At 43.3% G+C, this 19,003-nt stretch overlaps 1 protein-coding gene across 2 annotated transcripts in view; it reads right to left on the bottom strand.

Moving 5' to 3' along the window:
• The window catches only part of LOC135899214 (glutamate receptor ionotropic, kainate 2-like), a 202,724-nt gene that overhangs the window by 38,176 nt on the left and 145,545 nt on the right, over nucleotides 1-19,003 (bottom strand). For both annotated transcript variants that reach the window (XM_065428470.1, XM_065428471.1), the window contains exons 8-9: nucleotides 15,103-15,267; nucleotides 6,509-6,613 (exon numbers count right to left, since the gene is read on the bottom strand). In XM_065428470.1, the coding sequence (XP_065284542.1) occupies nucleotides 6,509-6,613; nucleotides 15,103-15,267 (270 nt within the window). The remainder of the gene's footprint in view (nucleotides 1-6,508; nucleotides 6,614-15,102; nucleotides 15,268-19,003) is intronic.

Genomic DNA, 19,003 nt, shown 5'->3' with positions numbered 1-19,003 from the left:
GAAGTCCATGCCGAGAATGACGTCTCGTGAACACTGTTGCAGGATAACGAAGGTGGCAGGGTAAGTCCGGTCATGAATGGTAATTCTTGCCGTGCAGATTCCAGTCGGCGTAATGAGGTGTCCTCCAGCGGTTCGAATTTGAGGGCCTTCCCATGCAGTCTTAACCTTCTTCAACTGGGCGGCGATGTGTCCACTCATGACGGAGTAATCAGCCCCTGTGTCGACTAAGGCGGTAACTGCGTGGCTGTCGAGTAGTGCGTCGAGGTCGGTGGTTCTTTGTCTGGCGTTGCAGTTGGGTCTTGGCGTCGGATCACGGCTGCGTCGTGTTAAGCTGAAGCTGGAACGTCGCGTCGTCAGGTTGTCTTTCGCCGTCATATTCTTCACTTTCAGACTTCGTCGGGACGGCGGCGTGTCGTTATATCGTCGAGGTAGTTTCTTCGGCGTCTTCGTCGGCGGCGGAGGATCTTCGTCAGTTCGACGAACAGCAACCGCACCTCCATCGGTTGCTGCTTTTAGTTTTCCGGATATGGCTCGCTGACCGGCCCCGAGCTGGGCCAGTGTATGGTCGGCGCTGCGGCGACAGGTAGCGGCCTGGTGACGGCGAACGGGATGGTCGTCGAGGGCTCCATTGAGTAGCGGCGAGGTAGTCGGCGATGTCACGTGGGCGCTCTCCAAGCTGTGGACGCGGCGCGTTGACGGCGAAACCTCGCAGTCCCATTTCCCGATATGGACATCGTCGGTAGACGTGACCCGCTTCCCCGCAGTGGTAGCAGAGCGGGCGGTGGTAAGGAGCGCGCCAAACGTCGGTCATCCTCGGGTAGGTGCGCTGGGCGACGGGTGGGTGCGTTGGCGGCGGCGGCGGCGGACGACGGAATGGCAGGACCCTGGCGTGGTCGCGGAGGGGGACCTTGACGGCGTACGACGGCGGCGTAGGTCATCGCTTCGGGCTGTGGTTGCGGTAATTGGGATTGCACCTCCGGGACTCCAAGCGACCGCTGAACCTCATCTTTGACGATGTCGGCGATCGAAGCCACTTGGGGCTGCGACGAAGGCAGGACCTTGCGCAGTTATTCGCGCACAATGGCCCTGATGGTCTCCTGAAGGTCACCGGAATCCAATCCTTGGATGGCGTACTGTGGCGTGAACCCCTGGCGGTTATATTGCCAGGTGCGCATCTCCAGAGTTTTCTCGATCGTCGATGCCTCTGCAGAAAACTCAGCTACGGTCTTCGGCGGGTGACGAATAAGTCCTGCGAAAAGTTCTTTCTTGACGCCCCGCATCAGGAAGCGGACTTTTTTCTCCTCTGACATTTCCGGGTCGGCGTGCCGGAAAAGTCGGGCCATCTCCTCCGTGAAGATCGCGATCGTCTCGTTTGGCAGCTGCACTCTGGTTTCTAGTAGTGCTTGGGCTCGCTCTTTTCGCACGACGCTTGTGAACGTTTGTAAGAAGCCGCTTCGGAACAGGTCTCATGTCGTTAAAGTGGCTTCTCGATTCTCGAACCAGGTCTTGGCGGCGTCTTCCAGTGCGAAATAGACATGCCGCAGCTTGTCGTCGCTGTCCCAACTGTTAAACGTAGCGACCCTCTCATACGTCTCGAGCCAGGTTTCCGGGTCCTGGAATGTTGATCCGCGGAACGTCGGAGGGTCCCTGGGCTGCTGCAGCACGATGGGGGACGCTCGGGCTGCCATTGGGGCTGCCTTGTCCACAATCTTTTTGGTCTTCTCAGGTAGAAGTCCGTGCTCCGGGGGCAGTCCTTGCAGTCGGCGGCTAGCACGCTGGTCTTGGGCGACGTTGGTTTTGTCGTCGGGCTTCGGGCTAGGATCGCGGCTTTGCGGGGGCGTTCGGTACATGAACGTGCAAGCACCTCCACCAGATGTCACGTGGTGGTGACGTTGAATAACACAGTAGCAATACTGTGAACGACAAATCTAACCTTTATTGGGCGAACCTGTGCCCACAAAACAGGCTACACTTATAGCACAACGATAGCGGCGAACACGCTCGGCGATCGTCGAAAAACTGATCAGCGGGTCAAGCGCGTCGGCTTTTATAGATCAGTCGTCGAATGTTCCAGATTAACTGATGGGACCCGCGTGTCGTCCACAAAGTTCTACACCATTCGTGTCACGCGATGAAATCTGATAACACAAGGTTCGGCGACAACACACACGCGGATAGAAGCGTCGATAACTTTCCAGAAACGTCGGATACATGCAGGCGCGTCCCTCGCTCTGCGATTACAGTTGTTAAGCGGCGAAACGTGGTTGCCCGATAAAGATAAGTACACGTGTCAATAGTCAGCCGAGAACATGACAATGCCTTGACACCGTGCACGGCTACATAAATGTATATACATGAACACATACACACACAAATGTTCACTCTGCAAACATATGCTATTGCAATAAGAAAATACCGACACGTTATGATACTATAAATTTTATTAGGTCGCACGAGTTATACAGATAGCATTAGTTACTGGTAGAACAATGACTTTAGATGCAAGGTCATGGTGCTTAGGTGGAGTTTACTCGCGGCGTTTTGCAAAGAATTTTGAAAATGTCGATAAATTGGTTAACAAGTTATTAACAGTTGAAGGGGGCAAAATCAGTGTGAAGGACAGGACGAAATCAGGGAAGACGTAAACAGCGCTGAAACGTACAGGGCAAGCCCCTGCAATATAATGAGTGCATAAAACATCAGCACATCTCAGTGATTACTCTGGATCTGAACTGGGAGGGCAGCAGCCTCTCAAAGCGGACACTGTCATCATCTGAAGAACGACAACTACTTAATGATTTGCGGAGCGTCGCATTAGCCTGCTGAAGCATTGACTGCTGTAGCCAACCGCGTTTAATGCCAAAACGCCAGGATATTCAAGGTGCATGGTGTACAATATCGCACACAGATTGCAAAACGCCAACCTCGGGCGACAGCTCAACATTCCCCGTGACGGTATAATGTTCAGTCTGTTCAAACAGTTTAGTTTATGAATAGCACTCCATACAGATATTCGAGAAAAATAACCACAAAATAGTAGATATGTGTTCACTTTTGAAACTAAGAAAATATGAAGTTGGCTCAGTGTTTTCGTACCATAAAACAAAAAGTGCCTCATATACGCCATTTGAGAAATACCTGCAATATAGTTCGCAACTCATAAATCAAATCAAACTTTATTCCAACATTCGGGATGCTGAGGGCTGTGGTGAGAAGCTGCTACGCGGGCTTCAATAGCACCCCATCCCAGTACAGGTGGCAGGGACAGGCAAATACGACAACGCAAAAATGCAATCCACGCAAGCAAAATAATAAATTGTGCATAATAATTGCAACAGCGTGCTCAGGCATATTGAAAGTACAGATTCAATAAAACACAACTATAATGCGTGCTGTGCAAGATTAAAGTTAGGCGACGAATACGCTATATTCGCAATAAGTACAACCAATGCTAGAATGTACATAAAATACAGATAAGGTGGATCGAATTACTCGGTATAATCAAAAAAGTACAACCAACATTAATTCAATAATAGCATAAGAAGAGCGGTAAACTGGCATAAGCAAAACAATACATGGAGAGTGAGTTCAGCAAGGTGCAAAAAAGCCTTGAAAAACCGTAATCGCTGTTTTCAGATTCTAAGTAGATTCAAATAAACAGGCAAAGAAATCGCAGGATTTATTTCTGGCAATTTGTGCGTGTGCACCGAATACCTTAAACTTGAACGAGACGAGCGTTATAAGTAAATTTCCCGAAACTTAAACGTTGCTTATAAATTTACGATTTCTAAGGCCTGCGTGTTCCGCTTTATAAGAATTTGGCCATAACCGACTGGTAGAGTAGCTGGATTCATTTCATGAAAAAGTGAGGCAGTGTGGCCACCATAAGAAACATTTGCAATTGAACGAATAGTATTTTCTTGGTATCATATGTAATTTACGGATATTTGTGAAGTCAGGTGAAAGATTAGACCAGTCATCAAAGTGTGGTGAGCATTGAGAAAGGCGTTGTGGCTAAAAAAAGATGACAGTAGTTTATACGAAATAAGAACAAATATTTATAGACGAGAAGTCTGTTTCTGGCGATGAAAAACGCACCCTCAACGAATGCCTGAAATCCAGGAGTTAGTGGAAAGCAGTGATTTAACCTGCGCAGTTTATAACATGGGTTGTTCGAAAATTACATCTAGGCATTTAAAACGTGGCACTATCTGTATTTCTGAATTTTTATGCTTGAACTTTAAGTGGGAGATGATTATTTCAATTTCTAGGCCTAAGAAAAACAGCTTTCAATTTGGTAGCGCTTATTTTTTTTTAAGAATTTACACTTTTTCAGGAAAATGACGTCATAAGCACGTGAGTGGCGTCGTCCATTTGGTTAGACTCATGTTGTGCAGTTAGAAATATTGTATCATCAGCATATATTACATACTTTACGGAAGTATCACTATTTGCAATGTCATTGATGTAGATGCAAAATAACAGGAGTCCCAAAGCACTACCGTGGGGCGCTCTCGCTGAAAGTGCTTGTAAATTGGAGGCGTCATCGTTGACCACAATCATCGGCTGACGGTATAATAATGATTCAAAACGTTTGACAAAAACATGCCACGAAAGCCGTAATAATTGCATTTATTTAACATTGTCGCGTGATTTATGGTGTCAAAAGCTTTCGAGGAATCTACGAAGATGCGCTTAATGTGTGTACTTTGCGATCAAAAACATCTAGTATAAATTTCTTCTGCTCTAAGAGAGCACGCTCAGTTGAGCGACCCTTCACGAGCCCGAATGGCGAAAAAGTGATGACACGGTGCTTATGAAAGAAAAAAAAAACAAGTTCTAGTGAATCAGTTTTTCTAAGGCTTTGATATGATGGGTAATATAGATTTATGACTGTAATACTTAAACGTATTTTTTATCTCAGCTCTTGTGAAACACTTATGGTTTCGGAACTAGCACTTCTTATGGGAAGATTCCAGCAGAAAAAGTAAAGTCAAATATATATTCGAGTACATAAATAATAATATCTAACACATGTTTAATAGGCCTGATCTGTAGGTCATCTGCGTCAGAGCATATGTTGGGCCGGCTCCCCTAATTCCAATTGTGCTGCTCAATGTTCTCATCTTATTCATTCCTTCCTCCATGCTCAACAACAAACTAGGTATTGGAAAACAACCGTTTTCAGACCATTTTCTTTTAAACAGCACAGTCCGGAAAGCCCCCAACATTTCAGCACGTTCGGAAATATATTGAAAATTAATCTCCTATGCGATAAAGAAAAGAAGTTCTTCATTAAACACACAGCTATACGGAATGAGGTCAGTTCTGCTTGAACTCAAGCGTTTCGTTTGCCAAGTGTTCTTTGTCTCAAATGTTAAGCTCATATGAGGCGAGGCGTAAATCGCGCATACCATTGAATGCATTTGTACGTGCATGGTATATTTAATGCATAGGTACAAAGATACCACCAGTTCATTTAGTCACAAAGGAAAGGCGACACGTTATCCTACGCAAACTATACAATTGAAAAGGGAATGGCGCTTGCGCAGGAGCTATCTTGCGATCAAACGTTTCGCTTAGAATATGTGCTTTTGGGCAAAGCATATCTCTATATAGGTAATTTTGGTCTGTTGGCCATATTAATTTCGTTTTTCTTATTTTTACCTGTCCGGTTGACTATGCACTTGTTCGATGCCGCCGTATGCTATTCACGTTCGTGGGCATTGTCAGTGGCTAGTGGGTGCTCCTGGGCTCGTTCGTTTTAAACTTGAAAGCAGCGGAAGAAAGAGATGGACGAAAGGTCCAACTCCTTTATAGTCCATATATAAATGCTTATATTTTTTCCAACGCGTGCAATACATATATTATAAGCATTATCTTCGCCCTTCCTATTCTTTGTACGTCTGTAGTCATCACCATCGGTGGCAACAGTCGTCCTCAGCAAACGGCCCCTCCGAATAAAGCATCGGGTAAACGGCTGCCTTAAAATCCACATAACTGAAACGTGCCATAAATCTTTCCCGCGCTTCCTGCAGCCTGGGTAACTAAAATGCTTTAATAGAGGTCATTTCAATCAAGGTTAATATTGTAGTTTGTCGCACCACATCGAAACAGGTAACCCCGTTATGTGTGTACGTACCTATTTATGATTTCATATTTTCGGCTGTTAATATGATGGGCGCACACTCAGACGTTTTGTAAGAAGGATGTCTTGCAACTATCGCTCATAAATAGCATAGAGTAAATTTGAGCACCCCAAATCTCCCCCCTGACACGCTCGGTTTGCCTTGTGCACCCTGCAAGCGACAATAACATTTCGTATTGATTTCAGCCAATATATGCGAGGCTCTTAATTTCAGACACCATAAAAGTTAAATTTGAGTACGTATTCGAGCACACACGCATAATAGCCTGTAAGAATAGGGCAGGTAAATGCTAACTATCAGTTCAAGAGACATGAGCGAACTGCTGCGAAACAGGAATGAAAAAAAAAAAGTTTACTCACTGAACTCAGCCCTCCTCGTTTCAGCTTCACCACGTGAAGAGATACATTGCGCCGGCGACCCATATGGTCGAGCCAGACAGGACCAGTCATACCAGAGAAAGGCGTCTGCGATAAATGCGCAAAGGCAAGGCTTACAAACATGCAGCGTTACATTAAAACTAGATAGCAATACTTTTATTTACCGGTTGCCCGTTATTTCATCTCGGTTATTTCAATGCATAGGCACTTGCAAAACAGACATTTTTTTAAGCAAAACAAACGCTACAAACTAGCCAAAGCGATGACAGCAAGGCCTGAGCAACCTTTCAAATACTATTTTCACGGGAAGGCGAGAGACGCCACGTGAAAGTAGACCCAGGGCAGCAGCTGTAGCTTTACCATACCTTATTGCGTTTGTTAGCGCTATCGGTTAACACAGTCTTCTAGGTGTTATAGCTTACGCACGCTGTAGTTGCGACTGACCCGAACGTCTTTACATTTTTAAGACATGTGTGCGACGCCGCTATAGGAGAGAACGAAAGGCGGCCGGTAAATGTGAAGTCCAGAGCTGCCGACACAGCGCAATATCGTTATGCTTGTTCGTTTGCTTAGCAAAAAAAGAAAAGAAAGCTAGTAAATATTGTATAGCTTTGGAATGTGTAAAAACTAGCGATATGAATGTTCCGGACTGCGTAATCGCACTTTTTTTTTCGCAGCTACCTTTATATATAAAATGAAAGTATATGCTCCTCAGTACATCTGTGCAAATCGTAACGCACGCTCAACGACCCATCAGTCGTAATTCAATGAAAATAGGCGCACGTGATATATATATATATATATATATATATATATATATATATATATATATATATATATATATATATATATATATATATATATTCTGACTCTCATTCGCATAATTGTGTGTTGCTTATCCGGCCAGGGATTAAGACACTGCAGGCTCACGTATGCTGGCTTTTTTGTACCGTTCTGTATCTCCAAATCTATTTGTTTATCTCACAACGCTGCTTTTCGGGTTGCGCAATGCTCCTACTGCTTCAAAAAGGAGCGTCTGGTGAAAGCGGTGCTGCGGTAACTTATACGAGAAAGCGAAATTTATTTTGCGACGGAAAAGTGTGTTATTTGAACTTTATTACATTCTAAGACATTGTAGTATAGTAGTACAATAGTCGCTAGTGTAGCAATGGTATAACACAGTAGATGGTATACTTCAGTATTCCCAGCACAGTAGTTTCTTCTTGCAACGAAGTTGACAAAAGAGGGAATTGCGAGACACGTCGTTCAATACGCACGGTACGTGAGCGCCAGTCGAAGCTCGCGAACTTCTGCTGGAACCACGGGATTTGCGCGTGAAAGCTGGCGACTTGTGGATACATATGTTAAGAATACTGCAATGCGGCGTGAAAATTATTGCATGCCCGAGTCTATGTGATTCTTAATTGAATTATACAAGCATACTAGATGTGGCAATGCAAACTGCACTACGACTGTTTTATTGCCTTTCTAAACAGACTTTTTTTTGTAATACGGACACAAGTAGAACAAAAAAGGCGCAACTTCATCCGAGCCTATAGGCTGCCTTTACAAATTTTCTGAAATTTTCTAATGTATAGAAGGCTTTCGGTTTGTCGGCTTTATGGAGCAACATTTGATTGTTTCCTTTGTGCTTCTACAAAGGAACATATAATTAGAAAAGTACTCTGGAACCCAACCTGCATTCTCACTAACCTGACAGCCACCATGCTATATTACCATATTCTGTGCACTTCTAGTAACAGAGCCAGATAAAACTGTAGCACCTCCTTATTTTCAATTGGGAGCAATTGATTGTCAAGGGCGTCCAAAGGCAAGTCCTTTCTTAAGGTCCGTTTAAGGAGGCGCCTACAGACAACCACATACCACCAATTATGAAAAAAAAAACCTTCAATAGTCTCCAATTTTTTGCATAGAAACAAGGGTCCCTCTAAAGGTACGAACGAACCCCCTTCTTTCACCGACGTTTTAAGAGGTGTTGTGCCAGTGTGTACTTCGTTCACAAAATTCACCTTCTTTGAGGCGATCATTGCTCTATAAAGAGGAACAGGAAGAACCACATGAATTATATCCTTGTACATTTTTTTTTACGCAGCATAGAACTGAACTATTGAAAAAAATATTGTAAACGAGTTTTACAGAAATCACAAGAATTCAAGAAAAGACTATGCGACATGTCTGTGTGCCTACTAGCCATGCTCTGAGTGGCCGTACTCGCGGGGAGAGGAGCAGCATCTATTTCAGAAATCAAGCCCGCTTGGCTCTCGGATCTGTCTGTCTCTACTTGTGCGACTGAAGACGCTCCTCGTAAGACTGAATTAGATAAATTCACTCACCGTATTGATACCAAAGTCTACACTTTACCATGTGGTTGCAATTTCCGTTTAGATAGGCAAAAATTTCAGAATACAAGAGAACCTATATTTTGAAAAAGTTAACGAATCTTTTAGAAGAACTGTAGGCTGGCCGAGTTAATATGGTTCCATCCCAGATAATCAACGCACGGGTGCACCAATCAAGAAAAAAAACAGCATTTCACTTGCGAAATGCAAAACGCCTCAGCATGTAGCGCGTGATATTTCATGTGCTTATGTTAATCTCGTTATTCTAATAAATTTTGAGCAGCGAGTTCAGGGCATTAATGCTCTCCTCTTTTTTTCTTGTTCTGCGTATTCGTGCGCTGTTTCTTCACGAGACAACAAATCACTCTCCTTTTGTGCTGAAGCAATTTCTTTGTAACAGTTGATATGTTCAGCGTTTTTGTTGCATATTCATTTTTAAAATTTGTTTACTTATTTTATTTTATTTTTTGGCTGCGCGCGCATAGATGGATGGATGGATGGATGTTATGAGCGTCCCTTTTGGAACGGGGCGGTGGGTTGCGCCACCAAGCTCTTGCTACTATACTGCCTAATATTCTACCTAGGTTAAACAATGAAAAAAGATACAAAAAAACACTATGAACTACAACGCCCAAATTTTCTGATCCCCTATTGCGAACTGTGCTTTTGTACGTCTCCGTCTTTTGTCGTTTCCCTACTTTTCTTCCACCAATCCTCCAGTCGCCTCTTACTAATGTCTATTGCGGACATGTTTGCTTTACCACTGCTCCCTCTGAACCCAAGGGCTTCAAGGAGGCCAGTGGTGCCTAAATCGACCGCTGGGTAGACGTCTTCACATTCTAATAAAACATTCTCCGTAGTTTCCCTAGCTTTACCACAGACAGCACATGCTACTTTTTCCTTCTTATATCTCGCTTTATAGGTGCGTGTTCTAAGGCATCCCGATCCCGCTTCGAAAAGTAATGTTTCCCTTTGAGTTATCGTATATGGTTTCTTTCCTGATTTCGTGTTTTCCTTTTTTTCCTCTTAAGTAGTTACTCATGGCAGGTTTCTTTTCCATTGCCGCCACCCATGAGATTATTTCAGCCTCTCTGACTTTCCGCTTGACCTTCTTTGTCGCTGTGTTGCCCACCATACAGGCCGCATACTTGCTGGTAAGCTTTCTAGTTATTTTCCTCCACTGTGAATCACTGTTTTTCCTGTACAGATACCTTAACACCCTCCCAGCCCATTTACTTTCTTCCATATTCCTCAGCCGTCCTTCATACTCAACTTTACTGCGAGCTTCCCTTACTTCAAAACCAGTCCAACCCACATCACCCTGCACAGCTTCATTTGTAGTCTTCCCGTGAGCACCCAATGCGAGGCGACCCACTGACTTTTCGTTCACATCGAGTCCTGATTGTACCCCTGATTTAAAGCAAATAACCGCATTTCCAAAAGTATGTCCTGGAACCATTACACCTTTCTATATACCTCAGAACACCTCGCACCTATTGTATCCCCATAGCTCTCTGTGCTTCATTATGGCTGCATTTCTCTTCTCTTTCACTGTTATTGTTTTTTTCTATGTTTCCATATATCTATTGCCTTCGGTTATCTATATACCAAGGTATTTATCTTCTGTTACCCGAGGTATTTCTTGGCCCTGCATCCCCACTGTCTGTTCAATGTTTTCACTGAATACTATAACACCTGATTTTCTAACGCTAAATTTCAAACCTATATTGTTGCCTTCCTGTCCACAGATATTAGCCAGACGTTGCAAATCACTACGCTCGTTAGCTAGCAACTAAATTTCGTCCGCATAAAATAAACCTGGGAGTTGCTGCTCTACTACTGTACCCGCCTGTTTGTATGAGAGATTTAACTCGACATTACTTCCTTCTAGCGCCTTTTCCATCCTCACCATGTACATCATAAACAGCAGCGGGGATAAAGGGCACCCCTGCTTCAGTCCCTTGTTGATGTGAACTTTCTCCTAGCTTCTCATCCCTTCCCATTCAACGCAAACGGTATTTTACAGGTAAATCTCTCTCAAAAGCTGTAGACAATCGTTACCTAAGACTTCCCCTTTCACAATAACCCACAAAATGTTGCGATCTAGGTTGTCGTAGGCTCCTGTAATGTCTAAAAAGGTCACATATAAAGTTCTGCTTTCTACTTTTGATATTTCAATACACTGAGTAAGAACAAACAAGTTATCATCCAAACGCCTACCTATTCTGAAGCCATTCTGAAGCTCTCCCAAAATGCCATTATTCTTTGCCCATGCTTGAAGTTTTAATTTACTGCTTGCATTGCTAGCCTGTATATTACCGATGTAATGGTCAACGGTCTATACGAGTGAATTCTGTCTTTCTCCGCCTTACCTTTATAAATTAAATTCATTCTACTTTGTCGCCAACTGTCTGGTATTCGTCTATCTTTTAAAGTTATTTCCACTGCTTTTACCAGAGCTTCCTTATTTTTGGTCCTAGTTCATTTATCAGCCTAACGGGAACCTCGTCTAGGCCTGTGGCTGTGCGATTAGGAATTTTCTCTGCCGCTTTCTTCTAGTTTAAATTTGTCAGCACCAGCTCCTTTACCACTTCGGTCTTTTTCATGCTATTTTTTTTCTTGAAATACAATCTCGTCATTGCCTTGGAAAGATTCGGCTGTTACTTTTCGGATGTAATTTATTGCCGCTTCTCCTTCCAGTCTGTTTTCATCTTCGTATAGGATATGTTGTTGTATTGTTGTTAACTTCCTGCCTAATAAATTTATGTGGTTCCAAAATATTCTAGGTGCGGCCTTCTTTTCCTCACGTATTTCTGGCTACCAACTTTCACTTTCACCTTTTAATTTTGCTTGCACCAGTATTTGAACCATAGAATGTTTCTCTCGGTATATTTCCCATTTACTGGTTACTTCATCCTGCGGCAACTGCGCCTTCTTTGCCTGCCTGTGCTTTCGAGAAGCTTTCTGTCGTTCGGCGATCGCTTCTCGTATCGCCTTGTTCCACCAGCTTTTCGGTTTTTTTTTCCTTTCCAACGAACATGTTGTTTCTCTTTGCGTATTTCTGTCGTTATTACACTTAGAAGCTCACCATATTCCCACTCTTTACCTGGCCATTTGCCAAGTTCTTCCTCAACTCTAGTTACTATATTTGCTATTTGTTCAGCGTTCAAATTTGGACTGGCCATTTCGCTCTCCTTTCTCTCTTTCCCAACTACATATCCCATTTTCAAAATGATGCGTTTATGGTAACTCCCTATGCTGCTAAACCCTTCCTCATCGATGACCATTTCTCTGAACTTATCATGAATTCGTTCTGTCATCAGACAATAATCAATGGTCGATTGCCGGTTTCCCATTTCCCACGTGATCTGTCCTTCACACTTAGGCCACGTATTCACGATAACGAGGTTATGTTGCTCACGAAGGTCTAGCATTGACTTCCCGTTATTGTCGGTATAGCCATCTAAATCCTGTATGTGGGCATTCACGTCACCTAATAGGACAATTCCAGCACCATTCCCGAAACCCTTAATATAAGCGCTTATGCATTCCACTAACTCTTTATTATTCTGTGTGAATTTTTTCCGGTCCACAAATACGTAACGCTGAGCCAAGCTTCTTTCGCACTCATTGTACCTGATAACCAAAGATGCTTTTGACATTGTGAATTTACTCTTTTCCATTTGGCTCCCTGATGGATGAGCATTCCGACTCCCCCTCCTTTTCTTTCCGACGTAGTTCTGTTGCACCCTTCCCAAACATAGTTCTCAATAACTGGCGGCTCTTTCGAGCCTCTAAGGTGCGTTTCCTTAACCGCATACACCCCTATTTGTTCTCTATGTAACTGCTCCTCAATCTTTGCCCACTTTTCCTTTTTTCTGCCGTCCTGCACGTTTATATACCCTATTGCATGGCGAGCTCATTTTCTTGCTTTCCTCCTTTTTCTGTTATCAACGGCGGTGCTCTTCTGATGTTCCCCTAGGGGACCTTTCTCCTTACTATCTACTCTGACCTCCTGAGCGCCCGCGGGCCCCCTTAAAAAGCAACAGCGCGACCACGAAGTCGCCAGCACACTTTACAGCAGCACCGCAGCGCCAGTGTTCCTTCTGGCCCCATTAAGGAAGCTGTGGGCCTCTTTCTTCTTCGCCAGTGCTGCATAACCAACAGGGCTTAGCTCAGCTAACCTTCCTGCCCATCACTTTATCAGTTTGTCTCTCCCTCTATCTATAGGCGGCCACGACAACAAAACAAACGCACGTATAAAATTAGTGAGCCTGTGTATCAAAATATTGCAGTGAATGTAGACAGTTGGTGAATGTGCACATTAGGGCAGACGACAACGTACTTTATTTTGTGCGTTCATGATCTTGCTTTCGTAATTCTCAGTTGGGGTATTACCTTGTACAAATTGAATCTTGCCACCCCGACATTTTTGCAAAACACTAAACAGGTATCTGTGTGCTTTATGGTATTAAGCTCACAAAGAAACATTATCACAAAAGCTTCAATCGACTTTTCAAAACACACTTCTGCGCTGGCGTAGGTTTATATATTCGGGTATTCCATTTCTTCACACAGACAACGACATACAGCGAGAGCATGTCGTCCCTGTCATATAAGAACGAGCTCGTTGTGGCGGAGAAAGTCCTCTGTAGTATTTCGTTCACACTACATTTTTTGGAAAGAGTGTACTTCTCTTCGTACATCCTCCTAACGAGACTCCGGCTATTTGAGCTCTTATACTTTGCGATAGGCCGAGTTAATGAAAAAGCCAGGATCATTGTGCTGACCTAATGGGGAAATAAATATGCCAGCATAATGAGAAAAAAAAAACATTTATTTCATTACCACTCCAGGGGCGGAATAAGAAAAAAGAAAAACGTTTTGCCACTCTTGTTTACGAGATATCAGGGAGCCGGAGCGGTATCAACCGTGTCTCCGCATTTTCGTTTTCTTTTATTGTTAGCCTTACATTCTTTACATGCATAAGACATGTACGCATGTTCATTTCTTTTTCCTGCAAGCACTGCACGCATTCATATTTCCTTGGGACATAACAATTACAAAATGCGAGGCTAAGCGATGCATTCGCGGTATTCAGTTGTACTCGCTGTTTCATTTCTCTGCTTCATTTCTCTTTCACTTCCCGTACGTCTACGCACGGTTTTACAACTAAACTCCCATTCCATGAATCCCGTGCAACTGCCCTGCTTATCAACGAAAAGCTCAAATGTGCATCTTTGCAAAGCTATATTATTATTATTATTATTATTATTATTATTATTATTATTATTGTTGTTGTTGTTGTTGTTGTTGTTGTTGTTGTTATTTAGCCTAGATCTGTCGTTGCAGACTAGAACGCAATCACTTAACCAGATTCGAGGCACAAAAACATTTGTTGCGGGTTTTTTGACCAGGAAATATGCGCCGGAAGTGTTTTCGAATGCACTCGATGACCAAACGCGGCTTTTTTATTTGGATTCAACTATATTTAACCAAGGAAAGTTGAAACCTCAAGTCATAAGCGATTTGTGCAACCTTAATCATGTGGCAGCGGCGACTTTCAGCTTTCTTTACTGTGAAAAGGAAAAGATAATGCGGTGAGCGTTCTTGAATAATTTGATTGTGCCTCGAATAATCCGAGCCCCAAAAGCATGGAGACTGGCGTCAGGGTATTAGCGCGTGCTAGCTGATGCATGTTAATGTCAAAACAGCACTAAACCTTGCAAGGGGCTTTAAAACAAGCTTCGACAGACTTCCCCTAAAATGACCCTCAGTGCCTGCTACACGACAAACACAAATGCACTGGAATACGCATACGCTACATTGCGCTCAGAACAAGTTCAGCTGAATTTACATGAACCGTGACTCTTCGTGCGTGGTGAGAGGCTTCCGATTACGGCACGTCATTCTAGACGGACTCTTCGTGGAATGACTTCACTGGTGTAATTGGGGGTGCACTTTTAATGCAAATTTTAGCTACTAATCAGCACTCGTGTCTGTCTAGCTTTCTTCGTCCTGGGAATGGAATGGTGCGCTTTTTTCTGCCATAAATTTTCCTTGACTATGAGTATAATTTTAAAAATTCGAAGTCTCCTTCTGGAGTGACGGTTGTCCTTTATGCTTACAGTGGCCGTTGCCAAGGAAGTCTGAAACCTTTGCTTTCGGGCACTGATGACTTAAGCCTGAGCAGGCAACACACCGCAGTCATAGTACCTTCTTCACAGCGTCCACAAGAAGCCGAGACTGCTCCCACACCTCAAAGGAATGATTCCCACGGCAGCATACAGCAGGTGGGAGGCCCAGCTTTCCTGTTCTCGCCAAGCTCCCCACTCCTTTTGCGAGGATATTCACTGCGTCTTGAGCAAGTGCAGCCTCTGTCTGGGTAACAAGGAGAGTTCCCAAATGAAGCCAACAGAAAAAAAAAGAAGAAAAAAGAAAAAGAAAAGAAAACATAGATGGTGAATCGTTCTTGTCACATTTTAGCAATGATAGACGTTCCGTGGCTTCACCCACTGAAGTACAGAAAACGTCGTCCACCACAAAGTAGTCCAAAGCGACGAAATAACCCCTTCTTTGTTTCTCACAAAGCAAGCTCCAGCGTTATAACGGAAAAACCGTCTGGGTGCGGCGATCGAACCTCAGACCAACGCCCCTCTGGAGCTTTTGCTGTCACACCTGAGCTGATCAAGATGCTCGATCGCCAACCACAGGGTGATAGCGAATAATTCGGCAACACCAGGCGCAAAAAATTACGCTGTTCTTACGTGCCAAAACCACGATCTGAATATGAGGCACGCCACAGTGGAGGACTCCGGAAATTTGGACCACCTGGGGTTCTTTAACGCGCACCTAAATCTAAGTACACGTCGGGTGTTTTCGTGGACGAAAACGCACGTGTAGTTAGATTTAGGTGCAGGCAAAGTGAATGTGGGAAATGAATTCTCCGGAAACGCCGCTACCTTTAACAAGTTTCACTGAAGGTAAAAATTGTCATCCAACCTACACCTTCACTTTCGTGAAATTCCGAAACCCAAAGGATTTCCGCAATAGTAATTTGCAGTGCTTTCTGCACTGTAACCAATGGTGCTGCTACTGACTATTGTGCTGAATTCAAGGGTTCCTGCCGATGCCTAGAACGGTAAGGCTCTAAGAATGCAGCGAAGGACTTCAGAGCAAGCGCCCAACTACTCTTGCCTTACGGAAATATGTGCCAAAGACGGGAATGCTTTCTTGATACAACCAATTGACCGATTGCACTGAAATTTGTTGTATTCAACGTAAATAAATTATTCTAGCTACTTCATAATTAATCATTGTAACTTATGACATCCATTGTTTTACATACATTGCCGAACGTAGGCAAGTTTCAAGAAATGGAACCCGGCAGTCAAAGAACCGCTTAGATCGGCACTGAAAAACCAGATCGTAGTTCTGTAAACTTATTCTGTTCAAATATTGCAATTATGGGGAAAAATTGGTTATATGTATTTACAGCTTACAGCCTATAGTAGTCTGAAGCCAGTCAGTGATATGTTGTTGATGTCATTTCAGTACTACTATGTTAATTGAATGCTTCTCTTGGAAACGTTCAGTAATGGTGCATTAAAATCAAACTGGCCATAGATGCATTTAAAATCAAAGCTAATTGTTTTGAGCTCTCGCCAATGTCTCTGATATAGTATAACTGTCGTATCAATTAGTCGGCATCTAATTAGTGCAAGTGAATGCGTCACATATCTAGAAGTCAAGATAAACAGCAATCTTAAGTTCTGTCATTCTAATGAATGCCTAATAAAGAAAATGTCTAATCCCATATGAACCCTGATCAGTGCTTCTTCATATTTTAGTCCTAAAACATACTTGTCGCTCTAATGTATATTCACATAACTATGATGCGGCGTCTTGGAGACACACATATGCTACTCCCATCAGCTCGTTGCAAGTCATTCAAAATCAAGCAATCAAACTTACACCACTTAGAATGCAAATTCAAGAGAACCGCTCAGAACCAATGACATGGTACCGTATGTGAGATATTTAACTGCACTTTAGGCGCCTTCATTTAGAACTTGATAACCATTAAGCCCACGGTTGGCCTAATTTCAACACCATCTGTAGTTAGCGGTAACACTTAGAGGCTCGCATCTAACAAAAAAGCTTTTTCTTGCTCAAAGTGCGCGAAAATCATGGTGCATGCCAATTCATTTTTCTTGCGTTTTATTGGGGAACTGCTTCATCTTAGTTATAACAGTCTGTAAGACGACATAATATGATCTGAAAATGTTCTTGCAGGATTTACTCATTGATGCGTGTTGTTTTTTTGTTTTTGTTTCAACCATTTTTGCTAACTGTGTATCATGATGCATCAGGGCGGTAGGGCCGGGGCGTCAGCCTGCTGCCGCAGGTTGGCGGGAAGTACTTCATGTGCCGGTGTTGGCACTTTCATCTATGTTTGCTACCTACCTTATCTTTCACACAATCTGCTCCTACTTTTCTTTCTTGACCATGTGAGTTCTCTTTTTAGCGGAATAAATATGTGTGCGTTCTTCGCGTTATGTTTGTGTGCGTGTGCTTGACGTTTGACACTCACCTTTTGATACTCGCATAATTTGATTTTTTCTGTTTCTATTGATTACTTCTTTTTTACTTCTGTATTTGTGCTCAATTTACTGTCTTTGAGATTTCTTTTACTCTTATATCCACAATATGATAACAACATTAACTTGTTTTAATTTACTGTCGTACAGACCGTCATCTCCTCAACTAACCTTCACATGAGGCTCCCATACAGTTAATGATTACACGGCCTCCTTTTGCAATTTATATTTGCCAAAAATTGTAGCTTATATTTGCCAATATTTGTAGCCAAATTTCCAAGCACTGAATTCAAATTGAAATATAAAGAATCGAAAGTGAAACAGAACATATAAAACTGTTACAACATTTGCGTGAGTTTCGCAAAAGCCGTACTCACAAGTGAATCCCAGGTTTTAGATCACTGTATTATCTACGATTTTGTCCGCGTGGGTTGCAATATTAACGCGATAGCGTTAAGCGTTCCGTATCGCAGAAAATCCGGCGTCGGCGGCGCGCGTCTAGCGTCGACCATCGTTTCGGCAAAAGTCAATTCGAACCACGGATACCCAAACACGTATACCCAACCACGCAGACCCTCCGTGTAGCCCGAAGAAGTTTGTGAACTACTTGAATTCCTGAAAGTAGTATACGACAGGAAAATCGTAAAATACGACTTACACACAACCTACAGGCATGATAGCGTCGGTATATAACATGAATATACGAGAAAACATAATTCTGTTACGCGCAAACTCAAATACAGGCACCTTTTGCAGCGTTTCTACCATGCATAGACCAGCCAAGGGCGTCCGAGAACTGGCGCGCCCGGTTCTTTGCGATACCTCCAGACGGCGCTCTCCTCCGCCGCATCACCGCCCACGCAAGAAGCCTCGTTTTTACAAGAAAGCTTGCCTTTGTGCATTGCGTTCGCTGCCAGAGTTTCCCGGTTAACATTAGGTTACATAAGCTGCAGTCGCCGGGAATCCTGGGAAGCAGTCAGCAATCTTTGGATGCTACAGCGTTCCAAACTCAAAGGCGAAGCTTACGCGTCCTCCAACTTTTTTAGGTCAAGCTTACAGAAATATGTCATTGGGCTTTCACTTCTAAGTTGGATTTTTAAACTTGTTAGTGAGAGTGAGGCGTTCAAAGTTTAGTGTAATCAAGAACGTTTCTAAAACATTGACTGGCTAATAAAAATGCGCTTTTCAAAGCCACGTTTTTTTAATGTAATATAGCTCGTCAAAATTGGTGTTGTGGTTGCCGAAAAATGTTACTTCTCGATTCGCGTGCATTGAAATGGGAGATCCCGAACTCAATATTTTTGTGTGAGATTACTGCTTCACGAACTCTTGTCCCATAATTCTGGTACAGCCTTAGTGAACAACTAATTCTTTTGGATATATTTTTCACATAGCCGCATCTGTTTTTAATGTCATAAACGCGTAGTGGACCTTGCAGATTTCTATTGCGGTAATGAACCTTGGCAAATCTCTTGCCATTTACGCAACGACATGCTCTCGGCAGCAGTCAAAGACTC

Source organism: Dermacentor albipictus, chromosome 5 (genome assembly GCF_038994185.2).
Source record: "Dermacentor albipictus isolate Rhodes 1998 colony chromosome 5, USDA_Dalb.pri_finalv2, whole genome shotgun sequence".
In the NCBI taxonomy this organism is placed as follows: domain Eukaryota; kingdom Metazoa; phylum Arthropoda; class Arachnida; order Ixodida; family Ixodidae; genus Dermacentor; species Dermacentor albipictus.
The sequence above is the reverse complement of the archived record's forward strand: the minus strand, read 5'-3'. Positions and strand labels throughout refer to the sequence as shown.